Raw genomic sequence first — 14,217 nt, 5'->3', positions numbered from 1 at the left:
AAGGGTTTAGTTTAGTTTAATGAAGTATTTTGATTATGTGGATAGAAACAAATGTCCAATTTCAAACCCTCATTTTATGGGAAACAATAAACATTTCATAATAATTAAGCTAAATATTATTTGATTAAATTGCAAAAGTCTGAAATCCCAATTTCCCTCCAGTATGAATTTTTAATTATTGAATCATCAAGATATTATCAACTATTTTAAACTATATATGTATTCTTTAATAAATCCACAGAAACAGCTGGTATCGATAATTGAAGGTCTATGCAAAGGCCATGGTTCTCTTCACAAAACAGACATCATTGATTTTAGTAACCTTCTCAAAGTTGCAACCATCCCATCTAAACTAGAAACTGTCACAGAGGACAAGAATATACCAAATAATGAGGTGTTTCAAAAGGGATCATTTTTCCACACATTACAGATGGCATATGCTGCTCATGAAGAGGAATCTTTTGAAGATCATAGTAAAGGGTACAGCTTGTCTTGATTAGTAAAATATAGTAGAATTAATATAGTACTAGAATAAACACAGAGTCTGAAGGTATTATATATATTTTGTCTAATTAGTTTTCGAAAGAGTTATGAACATTGTCGTGGTTACTCATTGGAATGGGATTCCTATGGTTTAGAAGTTTGAAGATTAACTGACATGTATATTTTGAATCTCATTTAAGGTAGTTCCTGGACCTTTGCTACTGAGTGTCCATTTACTGTATATTTATTTTACTGTTTATCAGCGTTGTTTTGAAATTTTCTCAAAATAATATTTCACTTTGACTATCTTCCTGACCTGACAAAAGATTTTGTAATTTCATGCAAATTTTGATGTAAAATTGGACGTTTTTTGAGACATGCTAAGATTTTTATTGCCTTACCTGGTCAGTTTTGTTTCAAAATAGACAAATATAAGACTTTGTACTTTGTTCTTTCAAAGCTCTCTTTTTCTGTTGCTAATTACGTAGACAAATATAATCTAAATAGTCAAAAATGTAGTTAAATCAATAAACACCAACCACAATTTTATTTTTCTTTCCAAATATTTCATGGATATCTGAAGCAAAGCGAGGATGCTTTTTGTGACAAATTTACAAATTTGAAAACCTCTCCAAGCATTTCTGTGGTTATGTTTTTCATCACTGTTTCCATAACTTTTACTTAATTTTTCAGATCAGAGTCAGACAAGTCTCAATTTATTGAAGAAAGAGAAAGGAGAGATGCAAAGAGTCACTTTTCTAATCATAATATCAGTGTTGTCCGTGAGCTGTCTGGTGGTCAGTTGCTGTTAGATCTGTGTTTAGCATTGCCCAATCTTTCCCAAATCAGTGCACTTTATGGAGTTAATCTAACTGAACAGCAACAAGTTACTCTCAACAGTATATCTAAAATGACTGTCTCAGAGGCACCTAAAATGACTCTCCCTATGTAAGTTGTTTGATAATAACTGAGGCATCCTAGTACTTGATCAATTCGTACCTAAATAATAATATTGTAATTTTCTGGACTGATGAAATAGTTATTCTCATTTATCACCAACTTTTTTTTGATTCCAGTACAACAGAGTCAGATCCAGGAATCTGTGGGTGGGGACATAAAAATTTAGTGTACTTAGAAGATTAACACTACAGTCTATATAAAATGAAACCAGATAATGTGTGGGGGTTTGCTCCCAGTGAATTTCTTAAAAATGAGTAAATAGTCAAAAATGTATTTCCTACATTAGATATTTTGGACAAAAAATAAGCTAAAAATTGCATCCCGTTAAGGCACAATTAGACAGCATAATTTTCTCTGCAACTTGTTTCACAACAGCATTGCGACACAAGTTGCAAGAGTGTTTGTACATTGTAACAGAGACTCAGTCCTTTCAGAATTAAAGTAGAAATGAATTCTACTTTTTAGAGCAATTGTTGCAATTGGGCTGTAGGCTACATGCTGCAATGCTCCATGCAACTTGTGTCACCTCACGTTAAACTGAATTTTAATATTGTATTGACCCTAAATGTGTAATAAACAAATTATTGCATGTTAATAGCCTGATATCGTTTTTATTCTTTTGTTTTCCATCTCTTTTGCACCAGCTTGCGGACTAGCTTGTTTGTAATATGATATGGAAACTTGTGAATAAAAATTATATCCAGCTCTTAACATGGGATAGTCTCTATTAATCCTATGGCAGCTAAGTTAACTTTTTGCAAACGTTTTCCATATTTTTCTTGCTTTATAGTATCCAGGAGCTATCATCAGAGCTTGTTCTTATATGCAGTATAGTGTCCCTACCAATTCTAGAGCCCCTGACATTAAGGCGTATCAACAAGATTGTTCTTTTAGCCCTGTGTTGCATTGATACTGCCCTGAAATTAGCTACAGGAAATTTTGTCATGGGTGATGGCATAGCTGCAGGGAAACAGACAAAGTCTTTTAAAACTGCTTCAAAAACTGTGAAAATGGATGAAGAACTTTTTGAAAAATCAGTGGAAAGCATAGTAGACACAAGCGTAAGTATTTGTTTACTATCAGTTGTTATCAGTTGCTAACAGTTCTTCTAGTAACCTGATTAAAATAAAAATGACAGGGGTAGGAGTAACTGGTATCCAAAAAAAAACTTGATTACATTGTGTTAATCTACTTGTTATTCAATTTCTATAGTTGAATATCTATGACACTATTTGTCATGTGATTGGTGTTTCATCACGTACTGGTGGCCAAACACTACAAAATCTACACCTGATGACAGTGTATACCGTAGAAAAGAGTGTGAAGGCTGTATTAGAACTTGATGGAGCTGTTAAGAGCCCAACATTCAAGGAACTCGCAAGCTTTAAGATAAAAAGGTACTAGGTTAACAGTCAGAGTGAATTTGTATAAAATTGCAGTTTTACATGCTAATGTGGTCTAATAATAATGAATATGACCCCGTACGCCACACTTTCTATGAAGTAATCTATATATAAGTATTAGTAAAAACTATTCTTATTGTTCACAACATTATTTGGATGCTATAATCAATTATTTTCTTTTTAGTTTGCAAGGTAGTAATGCATATGTGGCTAGTATAGCTTCAAAAGGTATCATTCTGCTTGCTTCCCTTATGGAGGAATTGCAAGTTGAAGGCGAAGGAATGGAATCATCTGATGATGTCACCTGTGGACAAGATATCACTATCACAACCAACTGTTCTGCTCGTCATAGAGTTAAAAGGCTATTGCAAGATATTCCACTGATGCAGATGCTGTTGAAACAATTCTCTTCCTTGTATAAAAAGGTATAGCAGTTTTTGTGTACTAAGTTTCTGTGCATGGAGAATTTCCATTTCATCCAAAATTTTCTCTCTTAGGCATTCAGCATACAATCCTTTCAGAGCTTAGCTAAACCTAAAGCAAAGGCAGACAAGTCCAGGTCCCCAAACACCTCATCATCAGATGATGCAGACAGTGAATACATCTCTTATTCAGAGGATAGTAGTGAAGGTATGGACATGATGGAGATGACATTATAATTGCTCAGTGTAATAGAAGTTAATGCCAGCTGCTCATAGTATAGAGTCATCAGCTGGATTTATGTACCAATAATTATTACAAGATCATTACAAGAAAAAAACAGTGATAATGTTAAATCATTGAAGACAATTGTTCTTTTCACTTATTCATAACATGAGAAGAGGAATCATTATTTGGCCGATGGTTTGAGTCAACATTAGCCTGTCCAGAAATGGCTGAACAGCCCTGCAGTAAGAGCACAAAGACATCTAAAGATGAGAGACAACCTGAAGATGAGTCAAATCCTTCTACATGTAAAGGAGCTCACAAGGTATTCATTCCATCAAACCATCACTTTCACTCCTCCAGATTCAGCTTAATACATTTATAAATTGCTTATTTTTCTATTCATGACAAAATGTTTTTATTTTTACTATTAATTTAACAGTTTCTGTCACTGGCAACTAACACACTGCAGTTTGTAGTGAAACATCTTCTAATGAACTCCATTCCTGAAGTACGGGAATATGTCAGGCTGTCTTTTACAGAAGAACAAATGTCAGACTTTGCTGGAATCCTAAATGAACTTCAAACTGATACAAACAAGCTAAAGCATGTCCCAGGGTTTGATAATCTCTGTGCTGCCATAGATGAGACAATCCATTTGATGTTGGTTGAAGAACTACTGCCAGAAGAATATCAGGTGAATATTTATCATACTTTATCTACATTGGCTGAATTGTTTTGGTGATATCTCAATAATGGTTAATGTTATACTATATTAGTAGTTATGGGAAAAACCTTACTTAACAAGTGATCAAATAAATTGCAAAATACCAATGCTGTGTGTACCAGAAGTCTCTGTGGTGAATACAGCATTACTTGAATAAACTTTAATTTAAACTAATCAGCAACTCTTCTCTTTAAATGTGCTTTAAATCATAACTACAAAATGAAATCAAAAAACTATTTGAATTTCACACACAGGATTCCTTGCTTGTCTTCCTTGGATTGTCACCCAAGTGCAAGGACAGTTGGCCTTTGAGAATCCAGTCAACAAGTCTGGGAATCTTAGCAAGGGTTTTGTTAGCTAGACAACAAAAGGCATTCAAGATGAACAAAGGAAATATGGATATTCCAGAGTGCACTGGTATTTGGTTCAGGCTGATAGATACACTAGAAAAGGCTGCAGTAGCTGAACTTGCATTCCTGGAAAACCAAGGTAGCCCATTCATATTTGCTTTATTTTGTAAAACTAAAGTCATTATCACAGACATCCAGACATCCAAACAGAGTATCCCAAATTGACTACTCACTAGAGTATTCCAAATTACCCAGAGAAAGTACTTCAAACATTGTTCCAGGCCCAAAAAATCCTAAACAGAGTATTCTAGTCAAGGTACCACAAAATAAGTACCTTAATAGACAAAGCAAGGTCCCCAAAGTATTCCAAAATACCCGAGCACCTGAACTACAGTACCTCAAGCAAGGTACCAGAGAAAACAAAGGTACCAAGCAAAGTACAGTGCATGGTTAATATATACAGTGTAGCAATTTAACTTATGTTTTATTTCCAGATTTGAATGTTGAACACCTGCAGCTTCTGTTGTTTGTGTTCCACAATCTATCATTATCTCAGCGTGAAAAGATAATGGTCTTGTGTGCAAAGGCATTGATTAGAGTGTCAAACTTCCCTGATCTAGCCAAAACTGTTCCGGTAGCATTATCAAGATTATTGCTTATACAAGATTATTTTCTGCACCATTTTTCTAATCCTCCAAAAGAACTCTTCACACAGGTAGATTTTTCTATTTATGTCCATATTATTTGTTCATTTGTTTGTTCTTAATTTAATTACAACCTTTTTAACATTAAATTTATGAAGGTGCAGAGAAACCTCTTTAGACCACACAATGCTATTGGCCCAGTCAATGAAGAGGACCCCTTAGCAGAGATAATGTACTTTATTTTCATGAGTCAAGAAGAACATAACTATCAGCATGCTTGTTTGAAGTACTACACTGCTAACGGCAAAACTGTAAAGGCTTGTGATGTGATTACTATGTTCCCAAGATTCTATGATATTAGACCAGCAGAAGGTTATCAAAATCTTGACAGTAAGGTAGGGTGATTACTAAATTATTAATTAATATTAGATTTGCCACAAGTTGGGTTATCACAGAAAATACATTCAATAATTTAAAATTTTCTTTATTTAAGTGTCTAGTCATTCTAGCCCTTTCACACTCTAATTAGGGGACACTTTTCACTCCCATGCACTATCACTACATTCAATGTTCTATGCACACAATGCTCAACTCACATGTTGATTTTTATGGAGGGAGGAAAGTAGAGAACCCATAGCATAGGAGAGAACAACACATCAAACAACTCAATTAACATATTGGTGTCCTGTAGGGCTTGAACCAGTGACCCGGACCTTAAGACTCACACGGTGAAAGATGAAGCATTAGCAGCGTACACTGCCCATGCTACCAATGAACATTTTATCTTATTAATTCTTTTTTTTCCTCAAGGCATGTGAAATACTGTTGCACATGGAAGATGAAGCAAGCAGTTACAATGAATACTACTCTGCAGTATTGACACTGCTGAAAGCAGGAAGAGAATGTGATAAGATGTTCCATTCTGGTGAGGTTGAAATGACACCATTAGATGCATCATTCACCAGGCATAGCTTTGGACTCTGCTGGAGGTTACTGGGATGTCTTCCTCCTTCTTTAAAGTACTTTAAAAGTTTGGCTGGAGAATTGGATTATTGCAATGAAAACGATGTTGTAAGTTTAATGTTTTTCAATTTTTTTAATTATTTATTTACTTATCTTCCCTACTTAGTTCTGAATTTCCCTTGTATTTAATGCATTTTAAGAGTGTTTTTAACGGGTCCAGTGTCCTCACTGTTCAGTATTAGTCAAACTTTGGTCAGTTACTAAATTTTGTAGAACCCTATGCAATGAGCATTTGAAAGATTTCCATATTAAATCAAATGCTTGACTGGGGAATAATTTTATTACAACTGAAGGATCACTTTTTGTCTAGTGAATGTGCATAGTTGCAGAGTAAGAAGGTAAATATTGATAGAGTCATTACAAGCAATTAAAATGTGAGCATGCTTTTCCTTTTCCCTGGCTTTTTGCATGGGCTCTATAGAAGACCTAACTCTTTGATCAAATAGTGACAGGCCAGAATCAAGAATGAAGCTCAGAATTTAGTATTAAATACTCTTTTAACTCCTTTTTTCCTTTTTTCTTATTATTTCCTTTCCTAACCCTAAAACCTTTTCCTTTCAATCAGTTCCTTGGCTAATGGTTTTAAAAAATTCATCCTTCTGAATTTTAGCAGATTATTCTCTTATTCTTTCTCTAACTTTCTGTTTTCTATGTCAGTGAAAAATGTTAAATTCTGTCATCATACTAGGATTTACAGATGTCAGTGATGTTGTGTAACCTAAGATGGTTAGCAAGATTTTGTTCAAAGATGGAGCCCAAATACTTGGACACATTTAAGGTATCTTAATGTTTATAAAATTCTTGCTGCAAGCTAAAGGACATTAAAAATTAATATGGTAGGGTTAGGGTTAGTCCAATTTGATTTGGTAAATTGTCCATGATGTACACTTCAAGCTTCTATGTGAATATGCAGAAACTGACAGTCTATGATGGATAAAGGTTTAAGTGGAAACCAAAACGTTCTAAAAAAATACTATTATATTTAAACAATCTCAAACAGTCAATTTATTACAGGACTTCCTTAAAATCTCAACAAAATTACAAAGGACTAAACAAAGTAGAAATTGAAAGGAAAATAACCCAATCTATGAAAAAGTGTAACTGTATCCATGAGTTTTGCAAAGGGCAGTTTGATCAATACTGTAGATGTACCAAATCAGGAGGAAAAGAGCAAGAGTGATATGGCTTAATTTTAACTTGAGTTAATCTAAATTGTTAACAGGGTTGGCTACTACAACAAGGCATGACAATGTATGAAACTCAATATCTACTTGACAAAGTGGCCAAAAATGATTCAACTCTGCATTCAAGCATCATCACTGCTAAAAACTACTTAGAAAAGGTGACATTATTTTACTGTCTAGTCCACTGATCACATCTGATAATTTTTTCCTATCCATCTCTTTTCCTTGTAGCCAAGTACATGGTTCTTGAAATAAAAATTCTTATTTCTTCAGTCAAAACGAGTTTTTGTCAGGTCAAAGGTTATTGTGTAATTTAAGATGGAGAGTATAGTAAAGAGTATATACAAAACTGCATAAACTGGTTAAAAGATATACAAAAGTGGTACATTTTTATTTAGAAAAAAAAACACTATTTAAAAGGGGTGCACTTTTGAATAAATTCGATAAGAGAAAAAATAATTGTTTGCAAGTTCTAAAAATAAAATACACCTAAAATGTTTCAAAGTACCCCCTCCTACCAAATAGCAGTACATAATAAATATTAGGTGTTAAATAAGCTCCAGCATATATACCAGCACATTAGGCAACCCAATGCATGCTCCAAGAGCATCTTGTTTTTATTATTTTGACATAATCATATATTTATGTTTCACAGGTTTCAGAGTCATATGATTCAGCTGAGATCTCCAGCATCTCTCAACTCCCAAGTATCTTCTGTATTACTCTCCTCGATGTCGTTGTTGCTAAAACACACATAGCACTGAGCAAAATCTTTGGTAACACTGAGGAAGACCCAGACTTGACTCAGATCATGCAAGTTGCTAAGGACCTGGTGCCTACATTAATCAAACTTGTACCCATTTACCAGAAATTTGCCAGGTTAATATATATTAACAACTCTCACTTTAATAACTATGTTTATTCATATTTCCTGTTACCTTTGGTAATAACCACTGTTATAAATTTATTGATCAGGTTCTATGTACTGTCACATGCTGCTAATGAACAGAAGAAAAGCGACACTTTACCAGATGAGAAAAAGAGTGTTCTGTCAGATGATGCTCTTGCAGCATACTCCAATGTTATCCAAATAGGCTGCATGAGATTACCCAAACAGTCCTCTCTATCAATGGCTGTCGTAGCAGGTATGACTGGAACTTCTAAACTTGTAAAACTGTTTTTGGGGGTTCTTTCAGACTTTGCCAGCAGGTCTACTAGAAATGTCAGGAGGTTGTCAGGATGGTGCAAAACACTATTAGCCTTAGATTGTTTAAATAATGGTTTTTTTACTAGGTTGCCTGTGGCAAATCAGTCTAAAAATGCCTTCAGTTTTTTCCTCCTAGACAAAACGGAAAAACTGTGCAATAATACCCAGGGGTCTCTATGGCATTACTCAAGAGCCTTTGCAGGCATATGATATAGGGATCCTGTGTATAATCTGATATTAATCAATCAATGTCACCACTTTACCAATGTGATTGATTTGGGGTGGGGCTATGTATCAAGTGATGGAAATGAATGCCTATGCAATCAATGACATACGTTTCGTTAGCTGCTGAAATTTGATTCCAAGGGAAAAATTAGTTTTGCATATTAGAACTTTTTAAATCAGCTGGTAAAGCAAAATTTATAAGATTTTCAATGTTATGAAAGGATTTGCTTGTTATTTATCTTAATTTTAATTCAGCTACGTACTGGAAGAAGTATTGTCAAACAGTATTCTATGCTTGATATTATATATTATTAAAAAATCTCATAATCCAGCTATTGTTATAGGGAACAATAGCACATAACTAAAACATGTGCTTGCTTCTGGTTTGACTTAAGTCGCAATTTACCACTTTCGCACCAGCATCCACGTAGTATAAATAATACAATTATTGTATTGGATTGTGTTGGTTTTCAGATTTCGGTACAAATGTACTGACTTTTAAACAAACATTCACTTTATTTGTTTAGTTAGCTCCCTAAATCCAATCAAAATATTATTTTTCTATTTTGATTGAAGCTTTTCTTACTACTATTTAGAGAAACAGACAAACAATTGAAGTAAATAATGTTCAAAAGCCAGTACATTCAAATTTTTTGGTGACCTTAACACAATCCAATGCAATTTACACCATGTGATGGCTAGTGAGAAAATGGAGCAGATCTTGTTTCTGCCCTTGCGTTCATTCTAGAATTTCCAGCCAACTGAAGTTTAATAGTGCTGAATCAAAAATGTTTAAATTTTATGTTCAGAAGGTTTTGAAAGAAATTGCTGGAGTCAATTTAGAGAAAATAGAATCTTTCTCAGGTTGCCCAGTTTATGCTCTAAGAGTATCTTGTTTGTTTGTTTCTCATTTATTTTTAAAATGACAACTAACTGCATCATCATTTTTTCTTTTCTATTTTGTTTGCAGGGTTGCCTACAATTATACAAAATGCACTTGAAAAATGGAATAGCACCCTTCTTACACATTTTCCATCCACTTCCTCTTGGAGTAACAATGCTGGTGATGAAGGGAACTCAGTTTCCATAGAATCATTCCTTGATTCTCTTGTGTCTGCCCAGATGTCATCCATGGCTGCCAGCAATCCCTTTGAAATGGCACCAGGCTTGAAACATTCTTTACAGTCACTTGTACAGCTCATTGCTGACCTTGTCATGTAAGTATTATTACTTTCAATTTTTATAGTAATTTTAAGTATGTCAAACTCTTAGTTGTGTACCATGGGAGCTACACGCATTGTGTCCAATAGAGCTCACAAGCAATGATGAACATGTTTTTAGCTTCCCTTCAGTTGAGTTATAGTAAGTAGTAGTTATGTAAGTCTAGTTGGCAGGGACTAAAAACCCTAATATCAAGAAGATGTAAGGGTGATAAAATACTTGCGTACTATCTATATTAATAGTCAGTCTTTGTTTGCTGTCTCTAGGTGGTGTCCAAAGGAACAAGGATCAATACACAATCTGTATGGCAAAGAGTTGACTGGGAACCTCTGTCCATTATTGTTGGATGCTACAACTGAGTACCTGAATGAAACAGCTACAGGAATTCTGGAAAGGATTGTAGGACCTGCTGATGGGGAGCAATTTGCCACTAACATCCAGTTTTATGTCTTGTTAAATTGTCAGAAGCTGCTAACAGAACAGTCTTTGGTAGAAAAAGAAAAGTAAGTAGTCAACCGAAAACATATGTTAAATGAAGTTCAGATATCATTCTTCTTGCTATATTTTTCTATAGTCATGGGCTAATAAATGTTCCTTTGGGAATTCAAACTCTAGATCTGTTATTGGTGAGGAAGTTATGCTGGATTGTTTGAAGTACATAGAATCTTTAATGGATAGGCAGTCTGGCCGCAGTCTTTTGGAGAGTTTCTACACAGATGGGAGAGAACTCATCAAAATAATCTTATTATCATCAAAGTGTACAGTCTCCTTGACCTATGTTAACAAGACACTCAAACTTGCTGTTAGGATATTACAGCTTGGTAAGACATATCTATTTTATAGACAAGCTAAACCTTTTTACTGACATTAAGCTTCTTATCTCACTATTGGCCGATCTTTGTTTAAGTTTTTTCCTCATTAGCATAAAAAATTCAAGCTACAAGCAAACCAACTCCAGAAATCGAAAGAGAATATCTTATTTAGCAACTACCTAATATTTGAGAGTAATATGCTCAATAATTTGGGAGTAAATTTTTTTGAAAACACTATAAATTACAAAGAAATGTATGGTTGTGTAGCAAGTCTTGCCACACGACCATACATTTCTTTGTAAATCATACCGCTTTCAATGTGTATTATATTTGAATATAGACATGTAAAAATGCACAGTAGGGCAAAGTCAGTCGACCTAGATTAACAACATGCCAAAGCCATGATGCATAAAATGTGCACAGGAAGGCAATATAATAGCATAATTGTTTGTTTTCCCATGCTCCCCTTTGATCTTAGCTTTGATGATATATCCTTTTTTTGAACCCGACAACGTTTTTTCAATTAGGTGTATATAGATCTAAAAGTTACAGAAAATCCTAGTTATAAGCAAAAATAAATTGTGTGAGGTTGCTGAAATAGTTTAAACTTTCACATCAGCAGCCACTTTGCTCTATGGTGTTTCCAATGCTCTAACTTGGTCCTGTTTTTTATTATCATTGATGTGTTTAGCAGAAAAACATCCCTCAGATTCAACCATCAAATCTCTTGCAAGGTGTTTCTCAGAATTTCAAACAGTTGGTCCTCAAGAGCTTGAAGAGTGGCTAAAGAGAATTGTGATTGGAATTGAAGAAGATTGTGAAAACACTGGCAAAATGGCTGACAACAGACTGTTGTTGCAAGCCTTTGCTTCTCATCTTGTCAAAGAAGTAAGGTAAGAAAATCTGCAGAGAATGCAGATATTAATAGTGTGTCAAAAATGGTAAATGATAAAATTTAAGCCATTTGTCAATTAAAAATGAAGAATTCAGTAGGAAAAGTTAGCTCATCTATGTTGCATTGATGCTAAATTTACAGATTAAGTAGTACATATTATTAAATCGACCTTGATCTCCTGCACATTATTTTTACATAAATTACTGAACAAGACTGGTTGATTCTCTGTTCTTCTAGTTTTGTGAGTGAAGCAACTTGTACCAGCATTCTTGAAGCTTTGGTACCTATTGGGGATACACTACTCTCTATGACTGGTTCTGAAGCAGCATGCATTGGTGCTAAGCTAAGTGATGTTATTCATACAGCTTCAATATTGGCTAGTGCAGACCAGGGAAAAGGCCATTCTCTACTATGTAAGGCAGCTATTGGTTGGCTTCAAACCTGGTATGTATAGTGCATGTTATTAACCTAATATTGTTGATCAAATAAATATGTTTTACAAAAATAAGGGACTGATCATTATATACATGGGGGGCTGGTGCAAATAGAGAGTGGGTCAACGATTTTTATGCAGGGAGAAGAGGGGGGTCATATAAGGACTCGTCAAAATATCAGTAGAGCTGTAGCCACTATTTCTTATCGATTTTGTCACCAAAAAACTAAGTAAACGACTAAATAAACAAATAAATACCGCACATGTCACTGAACAATATAAATTACAACCAACAACAGCACAATGAAAAGAAAGGGCATTTGACAGGACGTGGTGACAGGACAGAGTCTGGACAACCGCTCCCTTACAGTAAAAGGAATAAAAGAATACAACACAAATAAAGCAAGAAATAAGAACATAATAGGAAAGAGGAATGAAAACTTCTAAAATTGATAATTTACACACAAAAAGTAGAGTCAAAAATGCAAGCAACTAGTCATTTACAGCGGAGGGTAGGACGGAAATTTGTGCATAGTGTAATGTCAGCATGAAACTTATTCTTAAGCGATTATAGAATAGCACAGCTTTTAAAGTACTTTGGTATGTTGTTTCATAAGTCTACTGCACTAGGGGAAAAAGAAAACCTAAAGTAATTTTTCCTAAAAGTGAAGGTCTTGCAGTAGTTATTTGGATCCAAATTGTGATTAGCATAGCAGCTGGTGGAAAGAATAAATTACTTATTAGTCTAAGAGTCAATGTGCATAAGGCCAGATTTCAACTTCAAAAATAAAGTGATTTCCTTCAGTTGGACATTTTTGATAAATTCCTGGTGCTTTGCGGCATACAGAGACCATAAACAAGAACAATACTCAAGGTTAGGTCAAGGTTATGTACAATATAAAAGTTTTCTAGTATAATTGATATATTCAGTAATGTCCTGGCAGACTCTCTTTACAGGGTTCGTACAGTCTTCAAAAGTTCTTGATTTTTGGGATTGGTCTTGAAAAGTCCTTGAATGTTTAGAAAAAGTCCTTTAAAGGATCAATTAATTCCTTGAATAAAACTGAATGAATGTGCAACTTACAGTTTTAAAAAAAACATTGATAAAATAATACTGAAAAGATTTGATAAAAACATTGTTATGTATTTCTATTTTGGGCTGCGAAGAGGGCATAAGTAAAGTCATTAGCGACATAGTCAGGTAAGTCATTTGCATACACAAGACACTGCAGCTGTCCCAAAATTGAACCTTGAGGGACGCCCGAGGAGACAGGAAGCCGGCTATAATAGGCACCCTCTAGAACTACAAATAACTCCTGAAGCAATCTAGCAGGGGCCCCAAGATACCATAGAGCATCAAACCCCCCCCCCCCCCCCCCCACAAATAATGGCCAGTCCTTAAATGAATGAAATTTACATTTTGTATTTGTATTGTTTAGCAAATCACATCTTCATAATGAAGAGATGGATGTCAAAGCTGAAGGCACTAAAGAGAGTAGTGCCATGGAAGTAGCTGCACCTCTGTTATCGTACCTGGCTGAAATGGTTCTTGCCCTGAAATACGTCCTAGAACAAGACACGCCAACATCTCCTACCTTAACCACACAGCAGGGCAGTAGTGATTTGGTTGTACAAGACCTGGAGACTGAATGGATGGATGATATAGCTGCCGAGGAAGAGGAATCTGGAGGAGAAGAATCTGTAAGAAACATGTCATGACAGCAGCTGAAAGGACAAAAAAGTGACAGCCTTTGTTTAAAATTGATTTATAATTTTGTCTTGTAGGATGAAGATTCTTTATGCAATAAGCTATGTACGTTCACCATCACTCAAAAAGACTTCATGAATCAACACTGGTACCATTGCCATACTTGTAAAATGAATGATGGAGTAGGTGTCTGCACAATATGTGCTAAGGTTTGCCATAAAGATCATGATATTTCTTATGCCAAATATGGATCATTTTTCTGTGACTGTGGTGCAAAGGAGGATGCAAGCTGTCAGG

General features: G+C 34.8%; 1 protein-coding gene across 5 annotated transcripts in view; it reads left to right on the top strand.

The window, feature by feature from the left end:
- Nucleotides 1–14,217, top strand: part of LOC116290180 (E3 ubiquitin-protein ligase UBR4) — a 72,095-nt gene that overhangs the window by 3,623 nt on the left and 54,255 nt on the right. For 3 of the 5 annotated variants that reach the window (XM_089024835.1, XM_089024833.1, XM_089024831.1), the window contains exons 4-26: nucleotides 242–480; nucleotides 1,177–1,431; nucleotides 2,234–2,504; nucleotides 2,656–2,840; nucleotides 3,031–3,271; nucleotides 3,344–3,476; nucleotides 3,665–3,816; nucleotides 3,934–4,188; nucleotides 4,473–4,707; nucleotides 5,063–5,283; nucleotides 5,371–5,607; nucleotides 6,023–6,283; nucleotides 6,924–7,013; nucleotides 7,458–7,577; nucleotides 8,075–8,298; nucleotides 8,395–8,564; nucleotides 9,822–10,068; nucleotides 10,339–10,575; nucleotides 10,688–10,893; nucleotides 11,576–11,777; nucleotides 12,017–12,223; nucleotides 13,652–13,913; nucleotides 13,998–14,216. In XM_089024835.1, coding sequence (XP_088880961.1) covers nucleotides 242–480; nucleotides 1,177–1,431; nucleotides 2,234–2,504; nucleotides 2,656–2,840; nucleotides 3,031–3,271; nucleotides 3,344–3,476; nucleotides 3,665–3,816; nucleotides 3,934–4,188; nucleotides 4,473–4,707; nucleotides 5,063–5,283; nucleotides 5,371–5,607; nucleotides 6,023–6,283; nucleotides 6,924–7,013; nucleotides 7,458–7,577; nucleotides 8,075–8,298; nucleotides 8,395–8,564; nucleotides 9,822–10,068; nucleotides 10,339–10,575; nucleotides 10,688–10,893; nucleotides 11,576–11,777; nucleotides 12,017–12,223; nucleotides 13,652–13,913; nucleotides 13,998–14,216 — 4,869 coding nt within the window. The remainder of the gene's footprint in view (nucleotides 1–241; nucleotides 481–1,176; nucleotides 1,432–2,233; nucleotides 2,505–2,655; nucleotides 2,841–3,030; nucleotides 3,272–3,343; nucleotides 3,477–3,664; nucleotides 3,817–3,933; nucleotides 4,189–4,472; nucleotides 4,708–5,062; nucleotides 5,284–5,370; nucleotides 5,608–6,022; nucleotides 6,284–6,923; nucleotides 7,014–7,457; nucleotides 7,578–8,074; nucleotides 8,299–8,394; nucleotides 8,565–9,821; nucleotides 10,069–10,338; nucleotides 10,576–10,687; nucleotides 10,894–11,575; nucleotides 11,778–12,016; nucleotides 12,224–13,651; nucleotides 13,914–13,997; nucleotide 14,217) is intronic. The other 2 variants (XM_089024832.1, XM_089024834.1) reach the window with 2 other exon arrangements.

This window comes from Actinia tenebrosa, unplaced genomic scaffold, assembly GCF_029948245.1.
Source record: "Actinia tenebrosa isolate PJP-AT-01 unplaced genomic scaffold, QUT_ActTen_1.0 PGA_scaffold9__36_contigs__length_13948895, whole genome shotgun sequence".
Lineage (NCBI taxonomy): Eukaryota > Metazoa > Cnidaria > Anthozoa > Actiniaria > Actiniidae > Actinia > Actinia tenebrosa.
This window is presented reverse-complemented; position numbering and strand designations above follow the sequence as displayed.